The sequence below is a fragment of the Microcebus murinus genome, chromosome 1 (assembly GCF_040939455.1).
Source record: "Microcebus murinus isolate Inina chromosome 1, M.murinus_Inina_mat1.0, whole genome shotgun sequence".
Taxonomy (NCBI): Eukaryota; Metazoa; Chordata; class Mammalia; order Primates; family Cheirogaleidae; genus Microcebus; species Microcebus murinus.
Genome location: NC_134104.1, coordinates 46259222 through 46274907, shown reverse-complemented (window position 1 = coordinate 46274907; position 15686 = coordinate 46259222). Strand labels below are relative to the sequence as shown.

At 34.2% G+C, this 15686-nt stretch overlaps 1 protein-coding gene across 1 annotated transcript in view; it reads left to right on the top strand.

Moving 5' to 3' along the window:
• Nucleotides 1-15686, top strand: part of ABI3BP (ABI family member 3 binding protein) — a 222646-nt gene that overhangs the window by 91630 nt on the left and 115330 nt on the right. The window contains exons 5-9 of the mRNA XM_012779687.2: nt 556-737; nt 1304-1356; nt 9998-10046; nt 11044-11115; nt 11718-11810. Of these exons, the coding sequence (XP_012635141.2) occupies nt 556-737; nt 1304-1356; nt 9998-10046; nt 11044-11115; nt 11718-11810 (449 nt within the window). The remainder of the gene's footprint in view (nt 1-555; nt 738-1303; nt 1357-9997; nt 10047-11043; nt 11116-11717; nt 11811-15686) is intronic.

The window sequence follows — 15686 nt, the reverse complement described above, 5'->3', positions numbered from 1 at the left end:
CTTAGCTTTGCTATTGGTCTTAATTATTTTTTATAACAATAAGAACATTTTGTTCTTAAAATGCAGTACTGGATACATCTTAGAGTATGATGTATGTGGGTTTTTTTTCTTTCTTTTCTTTTTTTTTTTTTATAAAATTGAATAATATTGCCTCTAACATACGTCCCATGGGATGAAAAGGCTTAAACTTATAAAATTATGAAGCTACAATATTAAGTACTTATAGAATTAAACCTATGTTATATTCCATGTTTAATTGGAAAAGAATGGTTATCTAGTGTTTTCTAACTTTCATTTGACAAAGTAGCAAATAATAAAACTGAGAATTCTGGAATTCTATCAAACCATAAGTATACTGCTCTGTAGACCCCAACCTGCAATAGAAATTAAACACCTGAGTACACATTTTTTCATGTTCCTTGCAAATTTTTTAAAAATATTAACATTAAATATAGTCTTCTGAGTAGATTGAAGTCTTTGATGTATTAAGAACCTCTACATAACATTCTGAGTTTCCCTGTGATTTTAGAGTATTATATTTTGGTTATTCAACAGATTTTATACAATTCGCTATAGAGAAAAGGATAAGGAAAAGAAATGGATATTTCAACTTTGTCCAGCTACTGAAACAATTGTGGAAAATCTAAAGCCCGACACAGTTTATGAATTTGGAGTGAAAGACAACGTGGAAGGTGGAATTTGGAGTAAGATTTTCAATCACAAGACTATTGTTGGAAGTAAGTGCCTGGAACTGTGTATTTCGGTAAACTTCTTGTAATTTTTTCTTATTTTTCCAAATATCTAATTTTTAATGATTATATTCACTGTATGATATGAAATAAGTTAATTCCTATGCCCTAGTATTTAAGAAAATATAAAAGAGGACATTTAATAAAAGAGAATTTGTTGAGTATTGATATTTCATAATCTTTTCTATAAGTGATTTTTTACATAAGTGATAAAACAATATTTGATGCCTCTATTGACAGTCATTGACCATTGTAGGATTTTGAAATCAATTCCTGACCTATGAACACCAGCTGAACCAAAAAACCAATAATATGTGCAAATATTCCATGGAAACTAGAGCAGAAGTGGATGTAAAAAGACTTTAAGGAATCTCGAGCTTGCTTCTAGTTATCTTTTCATTAAAATTTCATTGTGATCAGTGTTTGAAATGATAGTAATGAAAATAACATGCCCAAGTTAGAGCACAGGTTGCAGCTGCCTTCATAATGATTAGCTAGAATTGATTTAGGAGCAAGAAGAATGAAAATAATGTCATTTTCTCTTGTTTTGTTAGGTAAAAAAGTAAATGGGAAAATCCAAAGTACCTATGACCAAGTCCACACAGTGGTATGTACCAGTGCACCAGTTTATTTTCAAGATTTTTTTTTAATTGTATCTGCATTGTATTTTTATTTAAATAAGGAATTACTCATTATGAGAGATTGAAACTGGATTAACTGACTAGCTATGTGGCATTGGGTAAAGTACTTAATGTTTTAGGACTCAGTTTCTTTTTCTGAAAACTGAGGTGGAAGCATGATTTCACATCATCTCTAATCTGTTTGAAACTCTAAAATTCTGAGATTCAATATAACGATTTTAGTATCTCAGTATTCTGGGTATTTTCAGGTTATGCTTATTATTATCTTCTGTCCTATAGATTGCTTCTTAATATAACATTTCAAGCATGAAATGGTACATGCTCCTAGGTACATTGCTACAGTTCAAATCTTTCCTCTCTGTTTTCTATCATTTCCTATTTAAAAGAGCCAACCCTTACACGATGATGAAGCCACTGGTTTGATTTGGTAACATGCCCAGGCTCTATTCAGTTCAGTTAATGTTTGTGTATCTTATGAGCCGGGCATTCTCCCGCCCCCACCCCCACCAATCTAAACACTCTTTTCTCCCTCACTTCAGCAACTTGGTCCCTCGTGTTCTTTTACCTTCCACTTTTTGAAATCTGTTCTTAGAAAGCGTCATGTCAGCTACGTACTACCTGGTACGACTGTAAGCTATCGTTGGAGCCATCACAGAAATGTTTGCATTTCAAATCACATACATGATTATAAAATAAAGGACATTATGTTGCTAAGCAGATAGAGGAGGCACTTTGATGAGATGAAGGGAGCTAGGTGCTGGCTTTGGTCCCTATGTGATGGAAGTATCCAGCCAGGGTATTATCCTAGAGTCAAGTGAGCGTGCAGACTCTATTTATGGATGCATATTTGTTCTGTTTGGTGTCTGCATGATGTATGTGGATGAGTCTCTTTATATCAAATTAAATAGTCCATAGAATACTCCATATTGGTTACTTAGCCCAGTCTGAGAAGAAAAAAGTAGTATAAACTTGATTTGAATTAAACACATACACAAAAAAAGGAGGATTGTTTTCAGTGACAGAAAATAGTCTTGGGTAAGATAGAACTGACCGAAAATTAATCCTCATAAGGCAAATCCTCATAAGGTTGTTTATGTGGTTTGAATTGGCAGGCAAGTATGTTCATTGTGAAATTATCATCAACTAATAATTGTTAGATTATTATGATTGCCAAGTAAATATTTTGATGTATTTCAAATCTTAACACAAGAGAGGAGATTACAGGTAAAACCAGACCTGGATTTTTTTCTTTTTCTTTGTTTGTTTTATTTTATTTTATTTATTTATAGTTGGTCAGTTTTTTAGGTTTTGGTGTTTTCTGAAATATTTAAAATATTTCCTAAATACTTAAAAACTTAGAAATTAAAAATAGGAAAAGAAGCATTAACAAGGTTACCTATAACAAAGCTACCTATTAGAGCAATATAATGAAACTGTCTATAGTCTACTGTTAAAGCTTAAGAACATTTTATTTTTCTGTTTTCTAAACATGTTTTCATTATAAAATCCATACTATATGTGAAATTTTATATCTTTCTGTTTTCACTTAGTCAAAATATAGCACACACATATGTCATTAAATGTTCTTCATAAACATAATTTTAATAGTTTATTGCATCATCTACATAAACTATCATTTACTTAATCAGTTTCCAATTCATAGGCATTTAAGTTAATTCTAATTTTTTAATTATGAGTGATGTTGTAGTGAACTTATAAAGCTTTGTTTGCATTCCTGATTGTTTCCTTAAAATTACAAGGAAAATTAACAGTTTAGATTTTTAACATTTTTAAGGCTTCCTAATATATATGGTCAAATTTCTTTCCAGAAAGCTTGTACCAATTTACAATATTACCAGCAATGTATCAGAGTTTGTCTTGCTATAGTACCCGATTGTCAACATTATGTATCTCCATCACTACATTTTTGGCTAATATAATAGTTTAAAATGGTTACTTTAATTTCCATTTCTCTAATTACAGATAAGGCAGTACTTTCTTCACTTGGTTATTAGCCATTTGTATTTTCCATTTAATGACATTTAGTGCAGTTCTTTGTTTATTGGGTGTTTTATGGTATTTTTATTGAAATAATTTATAGATTAAAGAAATAATCACTCATTGTGATACTATCTACAAACATTTTTCTCACATTTGTTATCACTTAATTTTGTTTATGTGAATTTTTGAAATAGGCAAGTCTTGGAATTTGGTTAATCAAATTATCAGACTTTTCCATTGTCGCATCTTCAATTGCGTTTTATTTTAGGAAGCCCTTCCCTATCCAGAGAGCACATAAATATTTTTTTTAGTTTTATAAAAGGTTTGATTTTGTAATAATTAAACTTTAAACTATGTGGATTTTATTTTACTATGTTTTATAGTAAGGTTCTATATTGATTAGGCTATGTATGTTTTCCAAGTAATTAACCAACTGGCTTAGTACCATGTATTCAATTGTGCCACTCCCTAAGGTCCCTTTGTCTTTGTCCCTTAATTCCATCACCATTGTGTAGGGAAAGTAAATATGCTGTACTTCACAGGCAGAACGGTGGAATAGAGTTGATCTTTCAACCTCTTCTAGAACAATCCTGATTCTTTGTTGTGAATGGTTTCCTAGGAGGCGAATCTTGTATCCTACCCTCATGGCTGGCATGCACAATCTTTCATGTGACTCAATGATGTCATTTCTTTCATTCCTTTTTTTAAGCTATCATATCCCAATAACTTGTATTTCTTTTGGCAGAATATTTCATTTAGGGTGAGTTACTCAGCAAGATTGGGAAAGATGATTGATGTTTTACTCTGAGGGAATTTAATTTCTTTTTACTCATCATAAACAGCCATGATAGGAAGGGGCTAGGAAACAACTTCCTGCATCCGTGACACGGAGCCAGACATTTTATCACTTCAAGCTGTGAGGCGGAGCACTCCCAATTCCAGCCAGCTCTGGTGAGCTGTAGTTTAAAACTCTTGGTTATTTCCAAAGGAAAACCCAAATTCATTGAAAAGATATTTTAAGGCTTTTTTGGTGAAGCTTTATTATTTCCTTCTGGATAGCAAAAAAAAAAAAAAAAAAAAAGACTCTCATGAACTGACACCTGAGCTTTCAGGTAGCCCTGGGACATGGGAAAGTTGCAAAGGCACCACCTGGGATAGCCTTTGACCGTCTGTGTGACCACACAGAATTGATTCTGAATATTGATATGTTAGTCCAAGTAAAGTCTATATCTAGATAGTCACCCATCTCTTCTTTGGGACTGATCTTAGAAGGCAGTATTTCAAAAGATATGAAACTAATCCCAGATGTTTTGCTTTTAGGATTTCAAGCAAAAGACACATTAAAAAATGTTTTCATTCACATAGACATGTTTACACCCTGAACCTTATAAGCAAAAACTCTTTAACACCTTCCAAAAAGAGGTAAAAATGTACTGGAAAAACAATTTGAACTTGAGGCTGTCCTTTTATAAGGGAAATAATATTTAGGTTAAATTTTTTAATATTAAATGCAGCCCCAACTTTCCCTTTTGCTTGCATTATGTATTGTAACTCATGTGTCTAGGAATGTGTTCTGTTGGCAAGCCCCGGTGCAGCTGTGTCAGGGATGTGTAGTAGGGTCTCCTCTCACTGGTTAGGGCCCTTGTCCTGTGAGTTGTTAAATATTTTCAATATCACTCCTGCCTCTACTTCTAGAAAAATCAGAGAAAGGGTACGTGCATAAACAAAACCATGATTCTTTCTACATAATATAAATTGTATCACTTGAGATCCATGTAATAGAGGAACAAACATATTTATCATGATAGTTGTGCTGTTTTTTTCCATCTTGATAATCTATTAATACTCTAGTAACTTAATCTATTAATACTCTATTAACTATTAATAATCTATTAATACTCTATTTAATAATAATCTATTAACTCTTTTTGTGAAGGTAAAACTTAATGTTTATGATTAGGTTTTGTTATTTTAAAAAATGATAGCTATAATTTTAATGCATTATTTCTATATTTTGAAAAATGTATTTAATTCACTAAACAAAATCAACGTTTCAAGTATGTAGCACTTATTAACAGATTTTAAAATGCAAATTTAATTATTTAACCCAAATATCCCTAGAATCAATGTTGTCCTAAAATATGACATCTATTTTGCCCTTTTTTCCATCGGATATCCACCCATATTTTAAGAAAGCCACACCTATTATCAGCAAAAGGGAAATGGTGACAATTTTTAAAGTGTAACAGTTGTGAGATAACGGATGTGAATAGAGAGAATTACCTTTATGCTTCCTACCCACACTTTAAAATTGTGTATGGTAAATGTATCAGGCATCCTTTCATTCTCAGCAATACTTGTGTTAAAGCAGAAACTTGAAAAATAGGCCAACTATATTCTCAAGATATATGTCTGATTCTTCCCCAGTTGACCAAAAATTTGAAGACTTACAAAAATAGGACATTCAATCCACTTTTAGATTGAATCAGTACATCTTGTAACTTTCATTAGAACATCGTAAAAATGAATTAAAACCAGAATCTAACATGCCCAACTTCTCTTGAGTCACTGAAATTTGATTTTGAGCAATCCTTAGGTGCTCCCCAGATGGACAGCTCTTCTTTATCTGAAGGCCTGAAAATAAAGTTGAATTCACAATGAATATTCTGACACCACAAAAATGCCAAGTGGGCAAACCTACAAAAATAACGTTCTTGTATCATTGTTAATTTTTATTAAAGCTAATTTTCAAAATAATTTCAGGAAGAAGTTAGCATCACACAAGCTAAATTGCAAGTCCCCCATAATGTGTGGCTGCTGCTGCTATGGGTATTTCTAAATAAGCATAGGCTTTCCCTAACCCGTCACAAAACATGCCAGATTTGGCTCCAGGACAATGCCCTTAGCATGTTAGCATTTTCTCCCCACTGAGTACCATCAACTACATACTTGGCCACAATGTCCCAGAAAAATGGTAAAAGTGAATTCTCTTCATCAGATATCCTGCTCAAGGTACAGTCTATCCTGGGTTCTTTCAGGAGAGGATATCTCAAAATGAATAAATAATAATGTATCTCTTTTAGGGCAGGAGAGAAATATGCTTATTTCTGGCATCTAGTACACATTTGAAAAATATTTGCCAAATGAAGGGGGAGACGAAAACTGTGGAAGGAAGAAGCAATGGAGTTTTGCAGCAAAAGGCAGGGTTAGCAGGGTGCCCAGAAAAAGGAGCCAGCAGGAAAATGGCTAAGAAAGAAAATCACTGCCAGGATAGTGTCCAAAGACCAGCCAGAACTGCGGCACCATTGCTGCCAACTTCCCCACTCCAGGCCCTGTGACTCCAGTACACGTTAATAGATATAATAGCAAGCCTAGGAGAGCAAAGGTCAGTGGTATCTTTTTAAAACATTGTACGACGTGTGCAGTGCACACCACCAGGGGACTGGACATTTTGGGGGGAGGGAGGGGGCAGGGAGCAATATTTGTAACCCTAACAATATTTGTACCTCCATAATATGAAATAAAAGGAAAAAAAAAAGAAAAAAAACATTGTACGTAAAACAGTTCAATCAAAGTTGGGTTGTAACTGGTCAAATACTACATTTGGGGAATTATCAAAATATTTCATTTTGCAGTAAGTCCAGACAACAGACTTGTGTTTTAGAAGAAGACACAGGGAAAGGATTCCCATTGTGGATTTCTAGATGGGAATTTTAGAGTTTTTGGCAGAGACATGTTGAGTAGCAGGGCTTTTCTGATGCCCTTTAAAAACCTACCTGTAAAGAAGCAGCTATTTGCTCATTAGTCCAATCTTGGTGCATCTTTGGATTGCGGATTGGGCAAAAGAGCAATTATAGGTCTAGATAGCATTATGCAGCTATACAATTTCCTTATTTTTTGGCAGCACATATTGTACATATATTTTTGTCATCATCTTAATAGAACGTTGGTCTGTACTTGAGTAAGAACTCAGAACAGAAACTTTGCTCTATTCATGTGGAGAGTAGAATATTTTCCATTTTTCCTTGTTGAAAAATTGTTCAAAACAAATTGTTATAGCAAAATAACCCCATAAAAATTGATATAATCCAATTCAAAGGCAACACAGCGGTAGGTAGGTAGGCATTTCTGCTATAATGTGTCAAGTATCTTGAAAAACTTCATATTTTGCAAAACATGCACTAAGCAACGGGACTCAGAGAAAATAAGAGAACAGGCCATTCAAAAACCTTTGTAACTGCAGCCGAAGCCCTAACAGAAACAATTATTGGCACCTGGAAAGATAATGTGGCTCCCCCACTGCGTGGCTGGAGGTTGCTGCAGCAGGTATTTAAAATTCTCTGAAATGCCAAAGTTGTGTAAATACAGAGTAGGATTGTGGTTACCAGAGGCTAGGGGATAGAGAGGAAATAAGATGTTGATCACAGGGTATAGAGGTTCAGTTAGGCAGGAAGAATTGGTTATTGCATGGTGGGGTGACCACAGTTACTAACATATGTAGTTCAAACTTGCTGAAAATAAATTTCAAATGTCTCACTACAAAAAATGATTGATAAGTGAGGTGATGGATATGTTAATTAGCTTGATGTAATCATTTTGCACTGTATATTTATATCAAAACACAATGTATCCCATAAATATATTCAATTATGAAATAAACATAAAAAATAATGGCAAAAAATAAGATACTGTTTTAATACAAAAGTCTCAGAGGTAGAGGTAGAGGTAGAGGTTGTATGCTGGCAACCCTTTTGCTGGAGCAGGACAAGTGAGAACTTAGAGCAGGTGGAGTGGGGCTGCTCTTAAGCTGGGAGTCCAGCTCTCATGTGAGGGAGCGCAGTGTAGCACGGGTGGGCCTAACTGTCTCCTCCAGGGCAAGGTCTGTGTCCAGGTATTCATCTTTAATTTTCTTATGATAAAGCTGAAAGAGATCCTCCTGCCAGTACGACCTCAAAGCTGAGAGGTTCCCCCTTCCCAATGAAGGTTATTCTTCTGTTCCTATTATTCCCTTCTTCTTGCCTGGGAAAAATCATGTCTAAATTACATTTATATATCATTTCCCTGTTTATCAATAGTGTATGAGCTAAGTTATGGCTAGAAACCATATTTGGCTGAACAGACTGTCAATTGAAACAATTTTTCCTGATTATAAACGTAATTTTCCCTTGTAAGGAATTTGGCAAATATGAAAAGGCACACAAAACTGATATCAGCTTATAAGAAATAACTACCGTTAAAAGAAACTATGATGTATCTCCTTTTGGCCTTTTGTCTATACGTATTTGTTATAAATTAGGTTATACTCTGGATGCAAAATTGTATCCTTTCTGTTTATATTCTACATATTTTTCCATTTTATTATATAGAAGTCAAACATTTGAACCATAATTTATCTAATAAAACCTTTACATTTGAATAGTGAGGTGGTTTTAAATTGTCATAATAAACATCCTGTATCTTTGATTAATTCCTTGGGCTGGGTTGCTAAGAAGAAAATTACTGGGTCAATGAATATAGATACTGCTTTAAAAAATAATCAGATGGTGGAAAACTTTATTTTGTGTGGTTTCTAAACATAATGACTTTAATATAAGAAGAAAAATAGCCAACAGTAACCTTGGTGTTGTGGCTCTTCTTTACTATGGGCATATAGTTTGTTAAAATTATAGTGTGTGAACAAGTATCCTTTGCTTTACAACTGTAAACACCTATTTTATAAGTAGCTCACATTCAACACGTCCTTGATAGTCAGCAGATGTAGTATGTGGAGTGTCTGTGTCATGTGTATAGGTTAATCCAAGAATCAAAAAATGGATGTCATTCTTGTCCATGCAACTCAAGTCCCCCTGTGTATAATCTTGCTGCCCTTTCTTACCTGTCCTCATGTCTCTCTCTTGTCTGTCTTATCCAGTGACTCCACTTTAAAGTCTAAACCCATCTGTAGTTCAAGCCACTCAATGACATCCAAACCTCCTATGGCACTTCTGAGGCAATTGGGTGAAGAGAGGAAGCATAGTCCTCTGGGACATGTCCTTCCAATTCTGAGGTCCTTTGTGAATAATTATGTGCAGAATGGTTAAAAGTACAGTCTTTGGACTAAGAAATGTCTGGCTCTGCCTTCTTGGGCAATAAATGCTTAGTTTTAGGAGTTCATGGTGACTATGGTGTCTGTAGTAACAGCAGCAGCAGTTGAGTACATTCAGTTGATCTTGATTGGTTTTAAAGATTAGTATGTAACTAAGCATATTTTTGAGAGGGAAAGTAAAGACAGAATTTAGCTGGGCCGTATCTCAAATGCAATGAAAATAAACTGATATTCAATACAGAGGATTTCTTTCCATTGTAGTTTCTAAGGTAACTGGACTAACAGGAGGTCTGAAGAAATTGCTTCTGTCAAACTTTTGGGTATTTATGGGGGAAACCACGGTAGTCTAATAAAATAGAGGCAGATGTATGTCCTAATGATCTATTCAGTAACTATTAAACCAATGTCATGGGAAGAGACTTCATTGACTACAAGAAAGGGCTACTTCCAGTTCTCTGGTTTGTTTGTTTTAAATATTATTAACACTGGCTCAGAAGCTGACCGTGTCCCTCTCCTTTCAGCCGGCGTACATCCCAAAGAAGCTGATCCCAATAACAATCATCAAGCAAGGTGATTTTCTGCATATATGCTCAGAACTATTTTTATTATAGTTTTTAACTAACATAAATAAACATGGCACGTATTTTCTCAAATTTTTGGACTGCTTTTCAGAAAAAGTTATTTCTAATTGTTTTTCGGAAAAAGAAAATAGTACAGTCTAGTAAATTAGATGTTAATAGGTAATTTGGGGTCTTATACCAATATGCCAAACTTTGGGCAAGTCACACTGGTCACAATAAGGGTCAAAGCAACCACAATGAGTATTTATTACATTTTAACAAGTCAGCAAAATATGTGTAGCTTTGCTCACAGTTAAGTTATACATGAAGTTAGCCAGTAATAGGATATTTGCAACAATGAAAATGGAAACTGATTCAGTGGTCACTTTAGGGAAAGTGAAGATGTACTTCTAAGTTTTAATAATTATAATGTCTTATTTCAGTATCCAGTTGTTTTTGTTTTGGCTTCCAGCTTTTCAAATTATTATAATATCTCCATTATTTCCAGAAAGTTTTTTGGTGGAAGAGATGAGGCCCTTAAAATAATTCTTAATTTTAAGAGACTATAATGTCCTGCTTATACTCTCAAAACAGGGTCAGGTAGTATTGAAAATTACCTAAGGATTCTTTGCTTTGAGAATATATGTTTTCTAATTAAAAAAAAAAATTTATTACTGGGTTATGGTCTCATTTTATGCTAGTTCTGATTAATTTGAGGAAAGGGCAGGCTGCAGGGAACGGAGAGAGGAAGGAAATTTTTTGATAATTGTAATGGAACACTTTAGTATAGAATAGTAGCCTTTCATTACTTAAAGGCACAGGTACTAAGGCAAGATGTGTCTTCTAGTCCTTCTGTTGGCTGCATAGCCAACCCACAGAATTGCTTTTTATTAATTGATAAAGTTACATCAGGACCTTCCCTGTACAGCAGATGGCTTCACATTATTAACTTTTTACTGCTTCCTATTTTTTTCTTTATCACACTTTCGTTTTTTTGATTTCAACAGTGATTCAGAATGTTACTCACAAGGCATCAACTAAATCCCCAGATAAGAGTCCCTTTGGAGGAGCAATACTAGGTGAGCCGATCTTGAAATCTATGTCTAGATTAAGCGAATCAGGCTGTCATTTGATGATAGGGCCTTTGTGGAGTTTTACACTGTTAGCAAGGTCTGTTAAATTGATGTTGGTTCATTTCCTTTCACTGTTTAGCATCTGGCTTGTGTCCATGCCAGGCAAGAAGCCAAGCAATGCTACATTTATCAGAATGTGTTAAAGAAATAGCTCCAGCCATGCCCAGTGGGGATGATGGCACCCGTCCTACCTGCCCACAGGGTTGTCTGCAGTAATGAGAGTCTTTCTCATATTGAACTACTCTTTTAAAAATCACTATTATTGGTCATGATGTTCTTTGTTCAGCATGCATCTTAAGCAGCCATTTTACAATTTTTGAGTCTATGGATTAAAAGCCAGAAGATTTAGTAGTTCAGTTCTAGATATAAAAAAATACTGTTTTGAAAATATGGTCATATATTTTCCAACATTTTAAAGTCTGGCTTAAAATCGACCAAGCAAAATAAGGGTGAGACTTCATAGTTTCTAGTATCTGATGCTCCAAGCTTCATTTTGGGTCTTGATGTGTTTTCTTCCCCTTATCTTATTTGCATCTATTTCCTTGCAGTCCACCTTATTGTTCCAGGTCTTAACGAAACCACTGTAAAACTTCCTACATCCATAATGTTTGAGATTTCAGATGCACTCAAGGCACAACTAGGTAAGCAGAAAAGTTCTATATTTGGGCTTTGAATGACTGAGCACTGATGTTCTTAGCATGTCCAAGGAGTCTTTGAAATGAGCTATTTGAGGATCTCAAAGTAAAAAAGTAGAGGCAAGGAGGTTGAGGTGTTGGAGATGTCCATATCAATCACATTCTATAGGGCAATAGTTATTTTATATTATCATAAAATATATTTTATATTTATGGTAAATATAAAATATAAAAATATATTTCCATGAATAAAAGAAGCATGAACATTTATTATCCAAACAATAGACATATATAGGTATAATTTCCAAATAGAGTAATTGTTCTAAATTATACTTACTATACTATTAAGAGGTCACTAGACATCTTCAATGAAAATTGATGTGAAGGTCAAGTCCGTTAGAGTTATTTATCTGAGACTGATATTGCTTCCTCCTTCTAGAAAGAACGGGGTATGATTTCAGTGTTTAAAAAAAACATAAAACACAGCAATAATATTAATAAAGCAAAATCCACATAAAAGGGGCCCAGGGAGCAATAGTGGTGGTCATTGGGCTGACTTAGTTCCTGTTTCTCACTATCAAATTAGGCTCTGAATTGTCTCTGCCCCAGAGGGTCTCCAACTTGATCAAGGGTCAGAAGTCAGAAGCACCTGGAGAGCTTTTGCGCTCACAGACTGCCAGGACCCACCCCTGAGTTACTGATTCAGTAGGCCTGGGGCGGGGCTTGACCATTTGCATTTCTGACAAGTTTCTAGGTGACAATGACACTGCTGGTCCAGGGACCACACTTTGAGAACCACCCCTCTAATGTCTCTGGAGAATGTCTTGGATTATTGCTAAATATGGAAGGAAACAGCATGGTATGGTAGAAATTGACCAAGACTTTAAAATGCAGAATGTTTTCCCTGAGCGAGGCACTGGCTAAAAACTTTAGCATTTAATATGTGATAGAATTGTCGCATTGTGTGGATGAAATAAAAGAGGCCCAAGCCCCTATTTGGCAGGATACATTCAACAAACACTTATTAAGCATTACTCCAACTACATTTAAAAAATTTTTTAAATTTTTTATCGTATATACTTAGCATGATGTTTTGATATACATAGTGAAATAGTTACTATAGTCAAGCAAATTAACATATCCATCCTCTCATATAGTTACACTTTGTGTGTGTGTGATAAGAGCACCAAAAATCTACTCTCAACAAATTTTCAATATATAATACAATATATAATATTATAGGTCATGTTGTACCTTAGATTTCTAGATTTATTCATCTTTCACATATGCAACTTTGTACCTTTTTTCATACATTTCCCTATATCCTACCTCCACCACACTCTCCCACCCCATAACCACTATTTTATTCTCTATGTATTTGACTTTTTGTTCTTTTAGATTTCACATATAAGTGAGATAATTTTTCTTTCTGTGCCTAGCTTATTTGACTTAGCATAATGTTCTTTAGGTTCATGTAAATGGCAGAATCTCCTTTTTTAAGGTTTAACAATATTCCTGTGTGTGTATATTCCACAACTTCTCTATTCATTCATCAACATTTAGGTTGTTTCTATATTTTGGTTATTATGAATAATGCCACAATGAATGTGGGAGTTAATATACTCTATGATGTGCTGATTTCATTTCCTTTTGGTGTATATCCAAAAGAGGAATTGTTGGGTCTTATTATGGTTCTATTTAATTTTTTGAGGAATCTCCATACTGTTTGCCATAATGGCTGCACTAATTTACATTCCACCAATAGTGTACAAGAATTCCCTTTTCTCCATGCTCTTACCAATACTCGTTACCTCTTGCCTTTTTGATAATAGCCATCCTGAGAGGAGTGAGGTGGTATCTCATTGTGGGTTTAATTTTGCATTTCCCTGATAATTAGTGATGTTGAACACCTTGTGATATACCTGTTAGCCATGTCATCTTTGCAGAAATGTCTATTCAGGTCCTTTGTTCATTTTTTAATCAGATTATTTGGATTAGAGGATTGGGATTTTTTGGTCCTTTTTTTTTTTTTCTATTGAATTGCATGAGTTCCTTATATATTTTGATATATTAGATATATGGTTTGCAAATACTCTTTGTCAATCCCTAGGCTGTCTTTTCATTTTTTTTATTGTTTCCTATGCTGTGCAAAAGCACTGTTTGTCACGAAGAGTGTGGGCATAAATAGCCCTTTATACTATCAAGGGAGAAATAAACTTTCTTGAAGTTAATTATCACTATAATTCAGAAAAGTATTTCTTGAGGTAATAAATCCTAAAAATAACATCCCCATTCCAGCAAAGCCCATCACGGGGCATCAGGAAATGGTAATAGCTTTTGTTCTAAGAACACATGATGTAAATAATAGAGAAATAAACAAGAAAGTTAGTATTACACACATGTCTCCAAGGGACTTACAAAGGGTTTGCCAAAGCCAAGATCTAGTGTGCCAGAAATTAAGGGAAACGACTGTGTTGAAAAAAGGTGCAGAGGATTAAAGAGGAAAAGGAATTTCCTGGATTTTAGGCCATGTTCTGATGGCATTTTACTTTCCTATTGCCAAGCCTGCAGTTGTGCAGATAGTGTAGATGGATGCTCATGAGTTGATACAAGGTATCAAGAGTCCCCCATTCAAATATCTTTTCCATCTACCAATTTCTTTGATGTCTAAAAATGTCATACTTAGAAATATAACATGCCTTTGTAAAAAATTAGTGATATATAAACAATACAAATCTCTCTTAGTAAGGTAATTTGCCACTTTTCATTCATTAACAGCCTAAAATAAGTTAATGTAATTGCCAACTAAAAGCATATTTTGAATATAAGAAGCTGAAGATTTTCAGAGCATTGCCTGTGAAAGTCTAGGATCTGGGGGTAAAAAAAAAAAAAAAAAAAGTCCTAGATCAGCCAGAGATCACTGAGAACATAGATTATTAACAGGGAAGGAACCCTGAAAGAAGAGGACACTGAATAAAGAAATAATTAAAAGAAAACCTCATCATTTTACATATATTTTTTAAAAAGTAGCTATAGTACATGCTTAAAATAACAGGACCAGAGCTCATAAGAAATTCATAATCTGAATGTTTTTTGCCATGCTAACAATCAGAATAGTTCTAAATAAACAATGTCAGGAAAAACTATTGATAAAAATGTAGAAATTTAAAAAATATAATTTATAAATTATGCTGGATTTCTTTTTTTAGTTATTATAGAAAGAGTTCCTTTTTATGCCTCACTAAATTAATTTTAACAATGACATTAAACACTTCTGTTGTGCCAACATGCTTGCAACTTCTGAAACACCCACTTGACAATTGGTAGCAAGTACACTAGCATTTGCGACACCTATTTCCAGCATTTTAAATCACTCCTGCAAATAGTCAGCTCTTTGTAGGAATCTGTTGGTCACCTTCATTAAGCAGAGATTGAAAATTGACTTCTATAAACTTCTATAAACATTGTGGAAAAGATGACTTTACGTCCATGAGAACTAAATAAATATTTTGTGCCCATGTTAAAACTGAAAAGAAGAAAATGATCTTTACAAGAGTAATGTGAACTACAGAAGACTATAAAATTTTCATATTCAAAGAACTTTGAAAGAAACAATTATTTATTTTTTTTTTTTTTAGAGATTTGCAATAGGTTGTATGAAAGAAACAATTATATCAGTAATTCTCAGCAGGGGGCAATCGCCCCCCCCCCCAAAATATTTGGCAATGTCCCAGACATTTTTGTTTGTCACAACTGTGGGAGAACTATTGGAATATGAATAGAGGACAGGAATGCTGCTAAACACCTTTCAGCAGAAAGGACAACCCTCCCCCCCCAAATTATCCAGCTTTAAGTGTCAATAGTGTCAAAGTTGAGAAATTC